The sequence below is a fragment of the Acanthochromis polyacanthus genome, chromosome 11, assembly GCF_021347895.1.
Source record: "Acanthochromis polyacanthus isolate Apoly-LR-REF ecotype Palm Island chromosome 11, KAUST_Apoly_ChrSc, whole genome shotgun sequence".
NCBI classification, from domain to species: domain Eukaryota; kingdom Metazoa; phylum Chordata; class Actinopteri; family Pomacentridae; genus Acanthochromis; species Acanthochromis polyacanthus.
Window position 1 is genome coordinate 16,256,473 of NC_067123.1, and position 17,816 is coordinate 16,274,288.

Consider the following 17,816-nt stretch of genomic DNA (forward strand, 5'->3'; position numbering starts at 1 on the left):
CACGCCAACCTTTGTTCTCCCCGCCTCCCGACCCGTCTGATTGAGCCACCTTCACTCCACCTTCATCCAACCGTCTGCCGCCGTCATCACACCTGGAGAGTATGAATCCTCAACCAAACTCTCAGTCAGTGTGGCTTGGATGTAGCGTCAACAGTTTGCCCTGGTGCCTGTTGTGTCTTTGTGTTAAATTGCGACTTCGGTTAGCTGCTGTCAACTTAGTGAAGGAGTTACTGATGTGTGTGTATTGTATCTTCTGTTGGCAGCTGTTAATTTTGTGTAGAAGTTACCAATGTCTTGGTGAAAACTGAAACTTCAGTTGGCATCTGTTCAATTCAGTTTAGGAGTTACTTGTTGTCCTGTGTGAGTCATTGTGAGGCTGTTGTTGGAAATGGGTTTTTTCTTTAGCTTGTTTGATAACTCTGTTAGCCTTTGTTTAGGTTTTGGTGGTTCTTTGATTAAGCAGCATCCACCAGTCCTATTGTCTTTGTATTATCATTGTTCTTTAACGTTGATGTCATCAGTAAGAAATAAATCGCTTTTCCTACCCAATGACAAGTTTTTTTGTTGCATCCAGCTGAACCTAGAGGCTGGGTTGTAACACAAAGTTACAATTAATGACTGCAATGAATGAAAACCACACTACTGATTTAGATTGTGGGAACAGAATCATGCTCTGCAGCCCTTTCACCGTGATAGAAGAAGTATTCAGATTCTTAACTTAAGTACCAATACAGCAATGTAAAATACAAGTAAAAGTCCTACGTAAAAGATGCTGTTGTAAAAGTAGAAGTACATAAGTATTAGCAGCAAAATGTAGTTTAAGTAGAGTTGGACTCTTTCTCTAATCAGATTTTAACATGACTATTGGATCGTTTGAACTTTTATTGAAATGAAATCATATGTGACGTTTTGAGGGCAAAAACACTACTGGATGAAGCAGTTAACAATTGTAAGTGAGCCCAAAAGCACACTGCTTTTTACAAAGAAGACAAAAAAAACCACTGGTTTAATATTTAACGTTGGATTTTTAAATCCTGTTGTATATTCAAGGTGTCAAATCTTTGACACTCAGCTTGAGTTACTTTTTCTCAAAAGCAGAGCTGAGTGGTGACCATTTGTTCTAAGGCTGTTGCAACAGGAAATACCAGGAGTTTCTATCAAAGAAATAGAATGTTTGCATCATCAGGTAAAGTTGGATGCGATCAGTAACTTTCATGCAAAATCTGTCCTTTAGATTTCATATTTTTTGGTGCAGAATTGGAAAGTCAGGACTGACTGTAGTGGTACAGGAAAGGTCAGGGCTCAGCAAATACACAAAGGTTCATCTTCTGGCAACATAATATTCACAGCAGTCGTCACTTTGGGGTGTAGTTGTTGTGATATCCTCCTCTTGACCAAAATAGCCCACTATCCCAAAATGATACTTAACAAGAATCTGTTAATCATTAGTTTATTTACACAACCAGGGTTAACACAGAAGTTAATCCAGCAGTATACGTGATTATTTAAGCAACATAGAACCTGATCTGTTATATTACTATACATATGACTCATAAATACACACTAGAATGCTGATTACCTGTGTATCACAGTTAGAGCAAGCTTTGTTCCTTGGTTCTGTCCAGCTGTGTGAAACTTTACAGAGAAGTCACAATGAACGCTTAAGCATCCAGCTGGAGTATGTGCAAATAATTTAGGTACAACTTCACAGAGACAGTTTTGCTTTGTCTTAATGCAAAGCAGGCAGGGATGAGTTTCTTTAACAATCACATTTAAAACAGGTAGGGTCTATTTTATGGGACAGTCACCAAACCATATAATCTATTGAAATGCATTCATACAAGTTTCCGTTTATTCATGTTCCACAGAGATGACCTCCGTAAACGTATCATCTGCCAAGTTTCTGCTGGCAGTACATTAATACTTATAGAATTTATTTCACAAAGCAGCTACTGAGCCCTAGGTCTGCTTGGCTGTCAGAATAGAGTAGGACTAAAGAGTGAAATTTGCTTGACTGCTGTCTTTTTTGTAATTTCATTTAAAAAATAGCATGCAACTATGACATAACATCTTACCTAATTGCAGCATTTTTTGCTGTGAAAATGGTCGGTTACATTTGGCTCATAAATTTTTTTCCACTTTGGAGATGAGAAAAAAAATTCACATCTTGCCAATATGACCCTGATTGCAGGCTGACCCATATTTTCTGCAATATTTACAATGACACCACCACTGGATCTGAGGTTGCAATATCTCTGATGACCCACCTCTGTATATTGTGTTTAAGGATTCAGTTGCATATCAGTGCTGAGATTTGTACCAGTAAGTTTTGAGAACAGGCAGCTCTTTTTGCAAATGGCTACAAAGACCGACAGGACTGGAGTCTAACTTATTAATCCAAAGACTGTATATAATCATGGATGATACGGCAACGAACAAATGTGAGCACACATCCCTGTTTCAAACCACACAGTTAGCTGCTCAACAGTATACTGTACTAACTTATATTCTGAGGGATTTGGGGTACCTTAGACTAACTTAATTTGTTAGTAAATGCTAAAATTAAATTTTGCTAAAATTAAAGTTTGCAAATTAAGAGCATAAACAACAGAGGCTCATGCCATCTCAAATCATCAAATTTTGGAAACAATTTTTGCTCAACCATCTCTGATTTGCCTGAAATTTGCATAGCACAAGATATTGACATTTTAGTTTTGGAGTGGTTTACTGTGGTCATCACTGTCGGCTCACAGCTAGAAGATCATCAGTTGGCATCCCAGCCTGGAGGTGGGATCTTTCTGTGTGGAGTCCCTGTGTACGCAAGGGTTTCTACCAGGTCCTCTGGCTTCCTCCTACAGTCTAAAAACATGCTGAGGTTAACCGGTCTGGAATAACAATAACAGACAAATGAACTCTTGGAACAACAGGAAGGGACTTCAGACATGACTGTACTGCTATAAAGGTTAAATGTGATGCAATGGACTGTTGGTATGAAGATACAGGTGCACACTCAAAGACATCCATGGTGTGGCATTCAATTGGTAATATGATAAGTAACAAAGGTAGTTATGTAAAGAACTGTTCAACAATCTGACATGCTCTTCATTTGAAACATACTAACCCTTGAATAGCATGTGAAATCTCCTTCCATCAATATAGAGAGACCTGCGTAGAAGATACAGTCCTTTAAGACAGTGGCCAAGGTTTCAGGGTTCAAAACTAACTGACAAGTACAGAAAAACTCAAACTAAAACATCATATTTACCATTCAGAGGAAAATCCTAAACAGTGACTGAAGTCTTGGACCTAGAGATACTATCACTGGCATTTGTAATATCCTACAAATGTCAGTGTCAGTTCAACAGGCAGCCATGCATGCTAGAACAACAGATGCCGTCTGTAAAGCTGATGCTTTGGACCATGAGCTGTTCTTTTTTTGTTCTGGACAAAAAAATGCAACCTCTATCAAAATTACTGATTTGTGTCTCATTATTCGAGATAACCTTTCTTCCCCATACAAGAGGCTTTTAAAAAAATTCTTCTTGATTATCATTTAGACTGAAGGGGTTTCCTTCAGTCTAAATGATACTCTCAGCTCTAAGGCATGTGTGAGCTCTTTTGTTCATGATAAAGCACAGCTTCTGTAAAACATGTAGTACAATCACTTTAGAATTCACCAGGACCAATGGGGATTAAATCCTGACTGTGAAACAGTGGACTAGCTCTTTCCACTTGCAGAGCTGCTGCTGGGGTCATGGGAATTTGACCAACTGTGTTTTCTGGGCTTATGGCCATGGCCCTATACTGCAGAAGTATTGGTACAGGGACCATTGATCGAAGCCATCTGGTCCTTGTGTTACTAAATTGACAGCTAGGATTGCATCCTTGGCACAAAGTCAAACATCTCTAGTGATTGTTGAGCTCCCTGTCCGGTTTGGGAATCTCAGAATCCAGTCTCTGCTTGTGGATGCCATCTATGGTTCGGTTGGCTTCATCAGACCAGGACCTTTAGCGTGCAGTGGGGTGACTTGCAGTTCAGTACGAAGCAGCCAGTATGCTGCCCCAAGCAAAGAAGTATCTGAGGATTTTGTTCACCAGTGGGAGGAAAATCAAGCACAAAATGGACAGGTGGCATTGTGCAGCATCAGCAGGAATGCAGCTGTTGTAGCAGATTTTTGGGGTGAAGATTTACCAGATGATCTTTGTTCCAGCCCTCACCTAGTCATGAACTCTGGTTAATGACTGAAAGTAAGGTAGCTGTGCCCAGCTTTGGAAACAGGGTGAGGGGCTTCAGCATCTGGAGGAAGCTTGAGTAGAGTCACCTAGAGAAGTTAGTTTAGATGGTTTGGGAATCTGATTAGGATGCCTCTTGGGTGACTTCCTATGATGGTATGAAGATTTTCCAGGCATGTCCAGCTGGAAGGAGACCCTGGAGTAGACCCAGACCTTGTTGGTGGGATTACATATCTTATCGGGCCAATTAATGGCTTGGGATACCCCACGAGAAATTGTAAAGCATGGTTGGGAAAAGGGACAACTGGAATGATCTACATCACTGTCTGCCTCCAGGACACTGCTCCGGATAAGAGGAAGAAAATGAACCGATGGACTTAAGAATTTTTGCAAATTGGCCACTATGTGCTAGAAGTACTGTATCTCCCACACGTCTTTTTATATTGACATCAACCTACTCAAATAAAAGCTGGCACTTAGCACTTTGTGTTAAGTTCTAGTTTGAGTAATTTTAGCATTTGTGTCATTTAAGTGTTTGTTTTTTTTTGTTTTTTTGTTGTTGCTATATTAGGCACTCCTTTTGCCTTGATTCTCCTATCAGTGTCACTACGCCAAAATCATAGTCCTATGCTTCCCCTTTCATAGCATTTGTTGCTTCTAGACTACAAAGACACAAAGCCCACAACAGTCAGGGAGTCAGTGAGATACAGCCTGGAGTTAACAGAACAAACAACCACTATATTCACTAATTCTATTTTATAGTTTGTTTGGAATAACTTTTTCTTTGATCATTTAAACAAGTTACTTTAGGTAAAAGAAGAGAGAATTCCAACACACTGTCCTCTCTGTGGGAGACCCCTCACTGTTTAGCTATGGATATCTCTGACTATGCACCTCTCCACAAGAATTTTTTGGTGCACCTGAAACGAAACAGGATTGATTTTGAAACTTGGTGGTTTCGCATTTAAAAGCTGAAAAATTTCTAAAACGGTCGTCTGTTGGCACATCACCTGGCGGCTGACTGGCAATGTTGACAGCCAGGTGAAAACTGGACCCGAGGATCAAGTTCTGTGTTCAGCTTAAACTTCAATGTATAACTAACATTAGAAAAAGAAAGAGCAGCGGGAAGATTTTTACTTTGTATTTAATTCAGGGACAGCAAAATAAGATTTTGGAGCAGAGAGCTTAACTTTCCATTTTAATTTTTTCCTATGAGCACGAGAAACTTTTCAGGGTCACACAAACACACTGCTTAGTCCACTGGCCGTTTTCCTCTACTGGTTGTCCTGGAGTCAGCTTCTGCTCTGTCGCAGTGAGGACAGGAGTAGGGGCAACAAGTTGAGTACAGGTCGATGATCCTCCACCCCCAGTGCCACCAGAGCCCCTGCCAGGAGGGAAGTTACTCTGGGCAGGACAGGTGGCTGCGCTGGCATCACCTGCAACACAGACACAAGAGTAAATCTGTAAAAGCCTTGAGTTTCCAATAACTCTTACAGCTCTTAATTTTCTATGATGAAATTATTTAAAATCCATGAGTCCCTATCACAAAAACACATTTTTTGGTTCTTTCATAGAATTATTATAGATCTTTTGGAAATAGGACACAATCTGCTGGGTCACCATAAACATAAAGCTATGCTAAAATTTGGTTAAATGTCCCATACCACTGTCACATCAGGCACTTTTGTTTGCCATTCATGAGTTTCTGGTAGTGGTGGGCGGATCAATCCAAATATCGGTAATATCGATACAATTTTCGTATTAATATTGAATGATACCAGTATAATGAGAGCAATACTTTAGTTTCAGTTTCTCTCCAGTATGCCTGCATTGCTGTGGTTTCATCAAAGAGGCAACCTGGCTGTAAGAGCTCCTCCTCCCTCTTGTTATTGGATGTTGCACCGTCACGTGACTCAGCGGCGCCACACAAGCAAGCAGGCTCAGACAGTTACATCATATGTCACAGTGGTAGGAAGTATAACTTTAATTTCTTCTTTGTTCCGTCAGTCTGTTCCTGTCTGATGCCTAAAACGAGCTGTTAAGCGTTCCTCTGAGGAAAGAGGAGGCAGAGAGGGAGAGGTCTGACTGAGACACACCTGATGCAGGCAGGAAGATTACAAAGACTAGCGCCATAGCAGGGCTACAAGATTTTTAGAAAATTATTATTATTATTCAGTATTTTTCCAGAAGACATGTCAAAATCTATAAAAGAACCAAAATGCATGATTGGTTTTCATGACAAAGACATGTTTCTATGATTCCATCATAGAAAATTAAGAGTTACAGAAGTCATTGCAAACACTCAATGCTATGATATACATTGTCTTTAGAAGTGCATGTACGTTTTTTTTTTTTTTAAACTTTGCATGGCAACAAACAATTAGTTACTTACTTTTTCAACTTTGTGACAGTGAATGAGTCCATCCCGTCCTATGTAAAAAGTGGAGAGAGCATCAAATGTCCTGGAAAAGATGACATTTGGGTTAAATAAGACAACTAAACATCTGAAACCAAACATTCTGTACAGTGTATTTTTAAAAAGGCTTTACAAACAGCAAATTAAATGTAAATGCCTTTATCAGACTAAGTCTATTAACAGATGTGTAACCAGTTCTGGATGTACTGTGCATTACCTGTACAGGTGAGATTTGTCTTTGCGATAGAAGCGCAGCAGCAGAGAGTAGAAGGGAAGGCCTTTGATCCTCCAGCGGGCCTTAATGGTTCCGTCCTCCATGTGCTTGGTAAGCTTGAGTACATCTAGCCGAGCCTCCGCGTAGTAGCACAGACACAGGAGGCGCCACAGGGAAAGGGTGAGCTGGTACAATATACGGCCACTAATCCAACGCACACAGAGCAACGGCAATCAGTGTGGACACTTAGATAGCATTTGACCGAAGAACAAGAGTATCTGTAATAATGCATCACCATAAACTCAGCATGAACAAGCACTTTTACCTGATCTTGACATTTATGATGCCGTTAATGAATTCCACATCATTTGAGTACATGGTGTAGTCATGGTTTGTCATAAAGAAATTTGGAAGCTGCAAAAGAAAAAAAAGAAACACATAAGATTAATTCCCTGATAGCAAGGTACCAAGGTTTACTGACTTTTCAGTTTAGTGCTGTGTAAGCATAAGCAAACTTAAAGTGAATTTAATCTTTATCATAGTAGTTACAGTGATCAGCTTTTGGTGGTAGAGAGGTGCAAATGTAACTTTTACATTCAATCTGTTCAACATACCATTGCATTATACATCACTATATGCAGCTATTTGGATATTATGTCATGTGTTTAATTTGAAGTGAATTGTTATTTGACCGGTAATTTTACTCTGGCTGGAATTGACAAACAAGACCCAAGCTGCATGGCATTGTATTAAAGATCTTTTGATAAATCAGTCCAAAATTACATATAATCAATGTCATAACTTGTGCTTGCCACCACATCAAATAGTTCTTATAATTGCAAACCAGCTTTTTGCATGATTTTGGATCACTTCTCTTTTGCGACATTCTCTAGGTCTTGAAGGTTGAAAGGCTTCTCTTGCCATCACTCTGGTCTTCTTTCATCCACAAATTCTTGATGGAGTTCGGGTCCTGATTCTGGTTGGGTGAACCCACTCCAAAATGTTCATGCAGGCATTTTTGCTAACCATTTGTTGACTAACATTTTCTGCAGTTTTCCTGAATCTTAAATAGGCCATTTTATAAAAAACATACTTTTTCATTGTTATTGAATACAATTACGCATATGCAGTGTGTCTAGAACCCATAAAATATGAGAAAAGACATCCACTTGTTTCTTTCCTTTCTGCCTTAATCAGAAGATGGGTCTCTGAGCGGTCCATTTAGATTTGCAGGCTGTTATGTCAGAACAGGATAAGCACTGACGGCAGCACCTCCTAACATAAGTGTGAAACTTGCATGAACTTAGTAAAAGGGGTTTGATATGAGAGCTTGGATGTTGCTGTCTTTTCTCATAACGCTGCATTCTTTGACAAAGTCGCCTATCCCTTTGACTGAAGCAGAAGATTATCACCATGTCTGGCCATGGGGAAGGTGTTCATGGAGTTGAACACTTTTCATTTCTTTTGCGAAATGAAAGCTAAGCTTGTGTGTTGAAATGTCTCCATTTTCATATCATCCAACTACAGAATTACTGAACAAAGGCTTTCTTTGTCCGTGTGAGTTTTTGCAAAGGCTCTGTGAGCATATGTGCTTATGAGCTTGTGGGACAAATAGTGTCCTCCTTGATCAGCGTCCATGGAGACCAGGCTTGTGCAGTGTCTGCTAGAACGCCTGCCTTGAGATACTGGTACCAGAATAACTCTCCTTCATCGAGATGGTTTTGGTGACGATCCTTCCGACTTTTTTCTGACTTCTCACAATTCTATTCTTTGCTGGGCAGGGCTCACTTTTAGCCTCCTACCACATCCACATCTACAAAATTGTTCAGTGTCAAACTCCTTGTAGTTCTAGATGATGCTTTGCACAGAACTACTGACACTCAAACCATTTTCAATGACCAGCAGCCATCTAGTGGGCTGCTGCATCAGCTGTTCTTAATTGTACTACTAGAATGTGCTAACATGGCACAAAAAAGCATGAACCATGTGAAATGGTATACAAGTTGCATTTTCTTAAAAATTTGCAACAATGTCAAGTAGTACAAATCATTTTAAAAATGGCATTTTTAGTAAAAAGTAAAAAATAAATAAAAAGACAACAAATAAAACACAAATTGTTGAACTTTATCACCAAAATCTCTAACAGTGTCTTACCAACTTTTGTTAAGAGTCTATGTCATTTCCACCTAGAATAAACCTACTGCCGGTCAAATAAAAATTCGCAATGAATCAAAGGTCGAGCTTAAGTGTATAAATACAAATCAAGCCTTTCTTCTGTACTTGTCCTTGAAACAGGAGTGAAACAGTTGGCTGTGGAAGAAATCTGGTTCTCAACAGCAAATGTTTGAAGTCCAACAAAGCACCCGAAGCGGATCTGGACTCAAGACTCCCCAAATCCAAATCCAATTTAGAATCTACTAGGGCTGGGACTAGATAGCCGAATATCCGGGCGTTGTGGAGATTTTTTCCATAATGGCTTTTACCGGGCATTCTATTCAAACGGAGCAACTTATAATAAATAAGTAATTATAACGAAAGACATAAACTGCAGAGTGGAAGTCTGTGCTTTCTCCACAATGCTTACACTAAAATGTTTCAATCCTACAACTGAACAGGACTGTTTGGATAAAAAAATATTTGTTACAATTCCTATCTAAAGTTTCAGTTTTACTCAACTTACTGACACTATTTTATCTGAAGAGTAGCTGAAATGTTCTGTCATACAATACAAACCTCCTGCATTAAAATAAGAATTATAAAATGCAACTGACTGTCAGATTCATATTAACTTTAGAACTGTGTTACAAAGCTCTCTGTGTCTTCTGTCTGTCATACTTATCTAGACACTCTGGGCATTCTTACCTGTATCCTCAGTCTTTCATACATCAGAGCCAGTTTCTCTTCTCCTTCACTCTCTCCTTCAGTATGCTCCCTCTCTGCTCTGTCTGCTTGGCTACACAGAGAAACAGAGGGCAGCAGAGGCACCTCCACAGGCTTTCTGTCTAGTCCACCATCTTGGCAGGATTTTAGAGCACTTCCAGGTATCAGGTGTGCGTCTGGGCAATGGAAACAGTAAAACCTAGAGCCGTACATAAATGGTGCAGGACAACCCTCCGTTTCAAACAGGCTTCTGAAGCAGCTGTGCTCTCCATTTACAGTATTAATGCTTTTCCTCTTCAAGTCTTCAATGCTGATGTCATCCTCTCTGCTGCCGTCCACCATTGTCAGCGGAAAGGAGAACTCAGAAGACTTGCGAGTTCCTGGAGCAAGGAGCTCTCCTAGTTTATTAGGGCCGAACATAGGGATCTCCAGCAGGGTGTGGAAGCCTTTTGACTGGCCCTGTTGTACCAGTACGCACACACTGATAGACTCCTCACAGTCCTCATAGCAATCTTGTCTCTGAGGCCGGTTGGCATGGTGCAATGGGTAGAACAGCACCGGCTGTTTAATGTTCTGATATCTCAGGCTGTTAGGGGGTGCCAGAGCCCATGTAGCACTGCTTAGGGGGTGCATTTGACCAGTCCATTGCCAGTTGACCACCTAAAAGGAGCAATAACTACATATTATTATCTTTAGTTTATACTACAGTACCAGTCAAAAGTTTGGACACACCTTCTAATTTAATGTTTTTTATGCATTTTAATTATTTTCTGCATTGTAGTTTAATACTGAAGACATCAAAATTATGAAAGAACACATATGTAACTAAGTTTTAAACAAAAACAAACAAACCAGATTATGTTTTGTATTTTAGATTCATTAAAGTAGCCAACTTTTCCTTTCAGCTTCATGAGGTATTCTCCTGGAATGGTTTTCAATTTACAGGTGTGCCTTGTCAAGAGTCAGTTTGGAATTTCTTGCCTTCTTAATGTGTTTGAGACCATCAGTTGTGCTATGCAGAGGTCGAGTTCGTACACAATGGATAGCCCTATTTGACTACTGTTTTAATCTACAGTATGAGAAGAACCACTCAACTGTACATAGAAACAAAAGTCCATCATAACTTTAAGACATGAAGGTCTGTCCATCCAGAAATTTCAAGAACTCTGGAAGTATCCCTAAGTGCAGTCACGAAAAACATCAAACACTATGACGAAACCGGCTCTCACAATGACCATCCAAGGAAAAGAAGGCATCCAAGTCACCATCCTCAGAAACCACAAATTAGCATTCCCTCAGATTAGAGCCCACGCAAATTCTTCACAGACTCAAGTAGCAGACACACCTCTGCATCAACTGTTCAGATGGGACTGCGTGAATCAGGCCCTCATGATGGAAGTAGTGGATTGGTGGATTAGTCAAAATTTGAGATCTTTGCTTCAAACAGTTGTGTCTTTCTGACACCAGAGAAGGTGAACTTCTTACGTTCTACATGAATCGTCCCACCATGAAGCACGGAGAGGTGGTGTGATGGTGTGGCGGGGCTTTGTTGGTGACACTGTTCGGGATGTATTAAAAATTGAAGACACACTGAACCAGCACAGCTACCACAGCATCCTGCAGCGACATGCCATCCCATCTGGTTTGGGGTTACTGGGACCATCATTTGTTTTTCAACAGGACAATGAAACCAAACACACCTCCAGGCTGTACAAAGGCTATTTGACCAACAAGGAGAGTGATGGAGTGCTGCGTCAGATGACCTGGACCCCACAATCACCCAAACCAATCCCTACTGAGATGGTTTGAGATGTGTTGGACAACCGAGTTAAGGAAAAAAAAAGACAAGTGCTAAGCATCTCTGGGAACTCCTTCAAGACTGCTGGAAAACCATTTCAAGAAGCTGATTGAGAGAATGTCAAGAGTGTGCAAAAGCTGTCATAAAAGCAAAACAGGGTTACTTTAAAGAATCTAAAATATAAAACATGTTCTGGTTTGTTTGCTACATAATTGCATGTGTGTTCTTTTATAGTTTTGATGTCTTCAGCATTTATCTACAACGTAGAAAGTAATTAAAATAAATAAAAAACATTGAATGAGAAGGTGAGCCCAAATTTTGACTGGTACTGTAGATGAACAACAGTTACTCACACATCGGGTTAATTCTGACATTGAATTACTTTAGCGGTCTGAAAAGTATTATCAAGTCAGATTTGATTATTAATTACTATCAAGTTAAACTGGAAGATAGACTATTTGAGATCAGTTACAAGACATTTCAACCAGTTGGTACTTCTTTGGTAGTATTTCCTAACCCGTGTTCTAGGTTTTGTTTTTCATGTTCCCTGTGACTGAAAGCATGTGACTATTCACTCTGTTCCAATGAGCATCTCAATGTGACTAACCGAATCCATGAATCGGCCTTACACGTGCCTCTTACTGATTGGTTAATTCAAATCATCCTGCCTTTTAAAATGTCTGGAGTCTATCCCAGCTGACTTGGGGTGAAGATACTGGACAGGTCACTAGTCTGTCGCAGGGCTACATACACAGCCAAACAAAGCTTCCATTTTAGATCATCTAAAGTGCCATTTCTGTGTAAACGGGAGGCGAAACGCAACAAAACCTTCATGTTTCATCCCAAAAACGTTGTCGTGTAAATGGGGCCTAAGCTATCCTGACTCTAGGGCTGCAACTATCGATTAATCGTCTAAGCAAGTTATGGCATCAAAAGCAGAAGTGAGCGCCCTATGCAACAGAAATAACTGTCTGGGCGGCACGCTGTACAAGGATGGACATACGCGCTGTATCGTGTATATATATGCTAATGTCTGTGCTGTATCGCGCACATATTATATATGCACGATACAGCGCAGATGTCCGTCTATGCTACGTGCTCTGCCCAGACGGTTATTTCTGTTGCACAGGGAGCTCACTCCTGCTTTTGATGCCGCAACGTGCTCAGACGATTCATCAATAGTTGCAGCCCTGTCTGACTCCCAACATCTAAGCATTTCATTCTTAAAAAGAACACAAAAAAACAAGTTACACAAACTTCATAAATAATAAATACAGCACATATGATACACTGTTGTTTCTATCATGTTTTAGATTAAGGAAGCCTATTAGTAAAGAGAAAACGATTGTGAGATATATATTTTGTACTCTGAATGCGGTGCACTTAAGAACAATTGGTGTATTTGTCAGATGATAATTAACAAGAAATGCCAAAGATGTGTGTATCTTAGAATCCAGCAGATTACCTTACTGAGACTCCAGCTCAGTTTTTGAACACGCTGCTTTCTGCTGTAGCTGCAGATACAACCCACCCAGAAGGCCACGCCACCTCTGCTCACAGCCATTCACCACAGGGGTCAGGGTAACCCCAGTCACCAGCTGACCATCCCCCACAGCTTAGATGACAACACAAAGACGTCTCTTTGGGACTTTACGACTCTGGAAGATTGCTGGCTATTGCAGGAGTCCCTCTACTGTGGAAAACCTGAGACCACAAAAAAAAAAAAAAAAAAACACACAAAAGGGTGAAGAGCAAGTGACAATGCTTCACGTTTCTACTAGGAGATCTATTTACAATCAAACGTATAGAAAAATATCAACACAAATTGGTTTTGGAATGATTAGTGAGGTGTCAAGCAAAACAACTAAATAGATCTAAATATTCTAAATGTAAAGATTAGCTGCTTTAATGGATTTTATTTTACTGTAATATGTATTGGTCTTGTCACAGCAACACATGGAAAAGTTTGCTTACTGTTATAATTTATCTACTTAAAATACCCAACGGTTTGACAAGTCATCCATCATGTATATGCACAATAGTATAACAGATGCTTCATTCATTCAATTTCAACCCAATGCAGTTCCGTTTTAGCCTAGCCGCGCTAGACAACCCACAGCAACGAATTTAATTCTCTGCCAGGGTGGGTCGAGTTACCCTCCATAAGGCTCGAGGCTGGATGCTCCTAAAACTGGCCGGACGAATCACCATGAAGTGTAGAGTCAGAAGGCGGGCGTAACTAAGTGACGAAAGAGGCGTGACGATTCTGACAGAAACAACCGGCGCACAATAAACAGTTATCTTTCGACTCGGCTTTGGCCACAGCCCTTAAAGATTTGAAGCTAAAATTCAACTTGAAAGATAAACAAAGGACGGCACTGAAGTGTTTCATTGAGAAGAAAGACGTATTTGGACTTACGCCGACGGGATATGGCAAATCCTTAATATACCAGTTGGCTCCGCTGGTTGGGAAGCTAATGGGACTTAGCCACAATCCGCCGGCACTCTAGGAACTCCGTCAGCCTATTCGTTGCGCTGATTGGTTGTATACCTAACCAATTGCTGCAGAGTGATTTGAAAGACAACCTTTTAGCCCGCCTCCCTCCCTGTCGAACGGCCCTAAACCCTTGTGCCTTCAGAACATGGGTCTAGCGTGGCTAGGCAAGTTTCATTTTGCAATTTGCAATTTATGCATCTGTGGTCTACATGAACTTGGTCAACAATGTCATTTCTCAGGTGATGACAGTTAGCTCTGATTCTGGTCTCCATCAACTCTCAACAAAAACGTGTCTCTTTAGCTGCAGAGTATATATTTATCAGCTAGTCTCTGAGCTTTTATGTTGACTGAAAACAATGCACGAAAACACCCAGTCCTTTCATTAATTTAAATGCTACCACTGCATTAGTAGAGCAGGGAGTGCAAAGAGTTCTGGTAGTGGACCGAATGTTGTGGTTTAACTTTCACTGCTTTACAACATCATGAGGTGAAGGGTTTAGTTCAGGCAACTGGACTTATTCTTGTGATCTTGAAGACGTTTCGCCTCTCATCCGAGCGGCTTCTTCAGTTCTAAAACTAGTTTGGAGAGTCCCAGGTATTTAACCAGGTATTCTGGTGAAAAACCCTTCACCTTAGGATAACCTGGATGACAGAGAACCTTCACAGACATTTTACCACACCATCTGTCAAACCTCTGAAAAATTAACTATATGCACACTGTGGGCTGATAATCAATTAGTTTTCTTTAAAAAAAAAATCATTTTGCAACAATGCCAGTAAAGGAATTATTCAATTCAGTTTTCAAGCAAAAATCTATTTGCTGGGTCCAAATTCTCAAAATCAAAGGGTTTGCAGCTTTTACTTGTCACGATAGTAATCTCAATACTTTTTTGATTTTAGACAGCTGGTTAATCAGAAAAGGATTACGAAAAAAATTGTTCTGACACTTTAAACCATAAGATTAAGAAAATAATTAGAAAAATAAACAGCAATTAAAATAACCCAGAAACAAAACCAAAAGCTCTAAAATGTTGTCTCATCGCATTTCCATCTCAAAATGGCTTTTCTGGATCACATTTCATCATCAAATGCATGGCTGCTTTAAGGGCTGACCTGATAACATTGTTATAGGCTGTTAAAGCGAGTTAAACAATGACCTGAAAGTTGTTTGAATGCTTTGTTGAGCTGAAGGGAACTGCACAGTTAGTTAGAATGAAATGGGGACAATTACTACTGTATCACAATGGCAGATATTTAAAGTTGGGGCATCAGTGTATGAAATGAGAGTAAAAGAAACTACTAGTTGAAAGCAGTGATGTGTTGTTTCCTAACTAGGGCCTACCATTGGCGGTTTTCACAAACTCTGCCAGCAGCACATGACCAGCATCAAACCATAAGTTTGTAATCAGAGGCTTCATGGTGTCAGCTTACAGGGAGTTAAACAGACATAAATATAATGGGTCTTTTTTTCCCCAGCTAAAACTGTAATGACTGCCTTAGTCTAAATCGTATTGTAGTAGCTTTCTGATGGAAACAGCTATTTAGACAACGTTGCTTTTCCAAGTTAGTAAAACCTGGAAAGGGCATGCCTCTGCCAAAGCAAACCTTTCATCTATATATCAAGGAAATTACCGGTAACTACATTTTACTCAAGGTTTTTCAAAGTAACAGTATAATATACTGCATGGACAATATATATTAAATATTCTGACTTTTTGATAACACAATGGGGACAAAAATGATCACTCTAATTGTATATAGTTGCTGTAAATAAATGCTGCATGTCGACACTGTTTATATCTGCCTAACCATTTTAGCATTGTCAAACGCCATTTGGGTTAAATGAAAAACAGCTGCCCATTTTACGTTTTTTTTTGGATCTCTAGTACTTCTCGGAAGCCATTTTCTCACAACTATGGTAGTAGAGAAAACGGGTCTAAAATGCAGGCTCTATATGGACCATAAGACATTTTTCCTTGAACGTTGACATCAGCTAACTGCTAGCTTGCCTGACTACCTTCCGTAACAGTCCATGGTAGCTACTAGCATGCTAGGCTAACTAGCCAGCCGGCTTGGCAAACGTCACCATGATGTTACCTCTTACAAACGAGAATCCGAATAAATCCGTCTAGATGTTATTGGTGTCCGTGTGAGGTTTTGCACAAACTGCAAGTTTAGAAAGCTTTACTTAGGTAACTTACTCAAATGTCATTCTAGCCCTGAGTGTCCTTGCCTGCCAAACACGCCTCACACAGCCAGTCGTAAACGCAACCTTCACTGCTGCTGGAAATGCTTCCACTGCAGGCGACCCAATAGTGTGATACGAGGCGGAGCATGAGCTCACCAGCTTACTTTATACATGAATGTATGAAGTGAATCTATATATTTTTTAAAATAAAATAAAATAAAATGAAAGATGCAAGCTATTTAAATTAAAACCGATTTAGGTATTAATTTTCACATAATCTAATAGCAGCTATGCCATAGCAACATGGAAGCAGAGTAACTAATATAAAATATATATTTTGAGATAAATATATTTTGTGCTATTTATGTGCATTAAATCTTTAGGATCATGAATACATATTTGTTTGACCTGATGTCCTCTCAGTTACAACAGATCAGCACCAAAAGCTCCTGTGGTAACACAAGGCAAGGCAAGGCAAGGCAAGGCAAATTTATTTATATAGCACATTTCAACAACGAGGTGATTCAAAGTGCTTTACAAAGACATTAAGAACAGAGGATGACGATTATTAAAATAAAAACAAAAGAAAACATTTATGAAATCATTAAAAAAAGTCAACAGTAAAGAGATCAAAAACAGAAGTCAGAAAACAAGGGCAATTATTAAAAGAAAAACAGAACAGTAAAAAGATCAAAAACAAGAGTCAGAAAACAAGGGCTGTTTAAAATAACTCATAAAATAAGAGTTAAAATAACTGTTAAAAGTAACTGTCATAAAATAAGGTTTAAAATAATTTAAAATACTTTAATCAAAAGCAGCTGAGAACAGGTACGTCTTAAGAATGGATTTAAATGTGCTGAGAGTTTCAGCTGATCTACAGTTTTCTGGGAGTTTGTTCCATATATATGGGGCATAGAAGCTGAATGCAGCTTCTCCGTGTTTGGTTTTTACTCTCGGAACTACTAGAAGATCTGATCCAGATGACCTGAGTGGTCTGGGTGGTTCATACTGAGTCAGGAGGTCCCTGATGTATTTTGGTCCTAGACCATTTAAAGCTTTGTAGACCAGCAGCAGGACTTTAAAATCTACCCTCTGAGTGACAGGAAGCCAGTGTAAGGACTTTAAAACTGGAGTGATATGATCTCTTTTCTTGGTCTTAGTGAGGACTCGGGCAGCAGAGTTTTGAATCTGCTGCAGTTGTTTGAGTGTTTTTTTAGGTAGACCTGTAAAGATACTGTTACAGTAATCAAGCCGACTGAAAATAAATTCATGGACTAGCTTTCCCAGGTCCTGCTGAGACATCAGCCCTTTAATTCTTGAGATATTTTTTAAGTGATAGTAAGCTGACTTTGTAACTGCTTTAATGTGTTTTCCAAAACTGAGTTCTGAGTCCATCACCACACCCAGATTTCTGGCCTGGTCTGCAGTTTTTAACTGTAAAGACTGAAGCTCTAGGCTCACCTTTAATCGCCCTCCCTTGGCTCCAAAAACCATTACCTCAGTTTTGTCTTTATTTAACTGAAGAAAGTTTTGACACAGCCACTCATTTATCTGTTCAATACACTTTCCCAGCACCTGTATGGGGCCATG

General features: G+C 39.7%; 1 protein-coding gene across 2 annotated transcripts; it reads right to left on the minus strand.

Annotated features, from left to right (window-relative positions):
- Positions 1–1,434: 1,434 nt before the first annotated feature.
- On the minus strand, positions 1,435–16,368 carry c11h6orf136 (chromosome 11 C6orf136 homolog). Of its 2 annotated transcripts, none has more exons than XM_022220375.2 (7): positions 16,240–16,368; positions 13,007–13,245; positions 9,726–10,403; positions 7,189–7,277; positions 6,867–7,067; positions 6,626–6,695; positions 1,435–5,669 (listed from the first exon to the last, which is right to left on the minus strand). In XM_022220375.2, the coding sequence occupies exons 2-7, from the start codon at positions 13,103–13,105 to the stop codon at positions 5,526–5,528; spliced, it is 1,281 nt and encodes a 426-aa protein (XP_022076067.2). In that variant the 5' UTR covers positions 13,106–13,245; positions 16,240–16,368; the 3' UTR covers positions 1,435–5,525. The 2 variants fall into 2 exon arrangements, with proteins under 2 accessions (XP_022076067.2, XP_022076068.2); XM_022220376.2 differs by having other exon boundaries at positions 16,136–16,340.
- Positions 16,369–17,816: the final 1,448 nt, after the last annotated feature.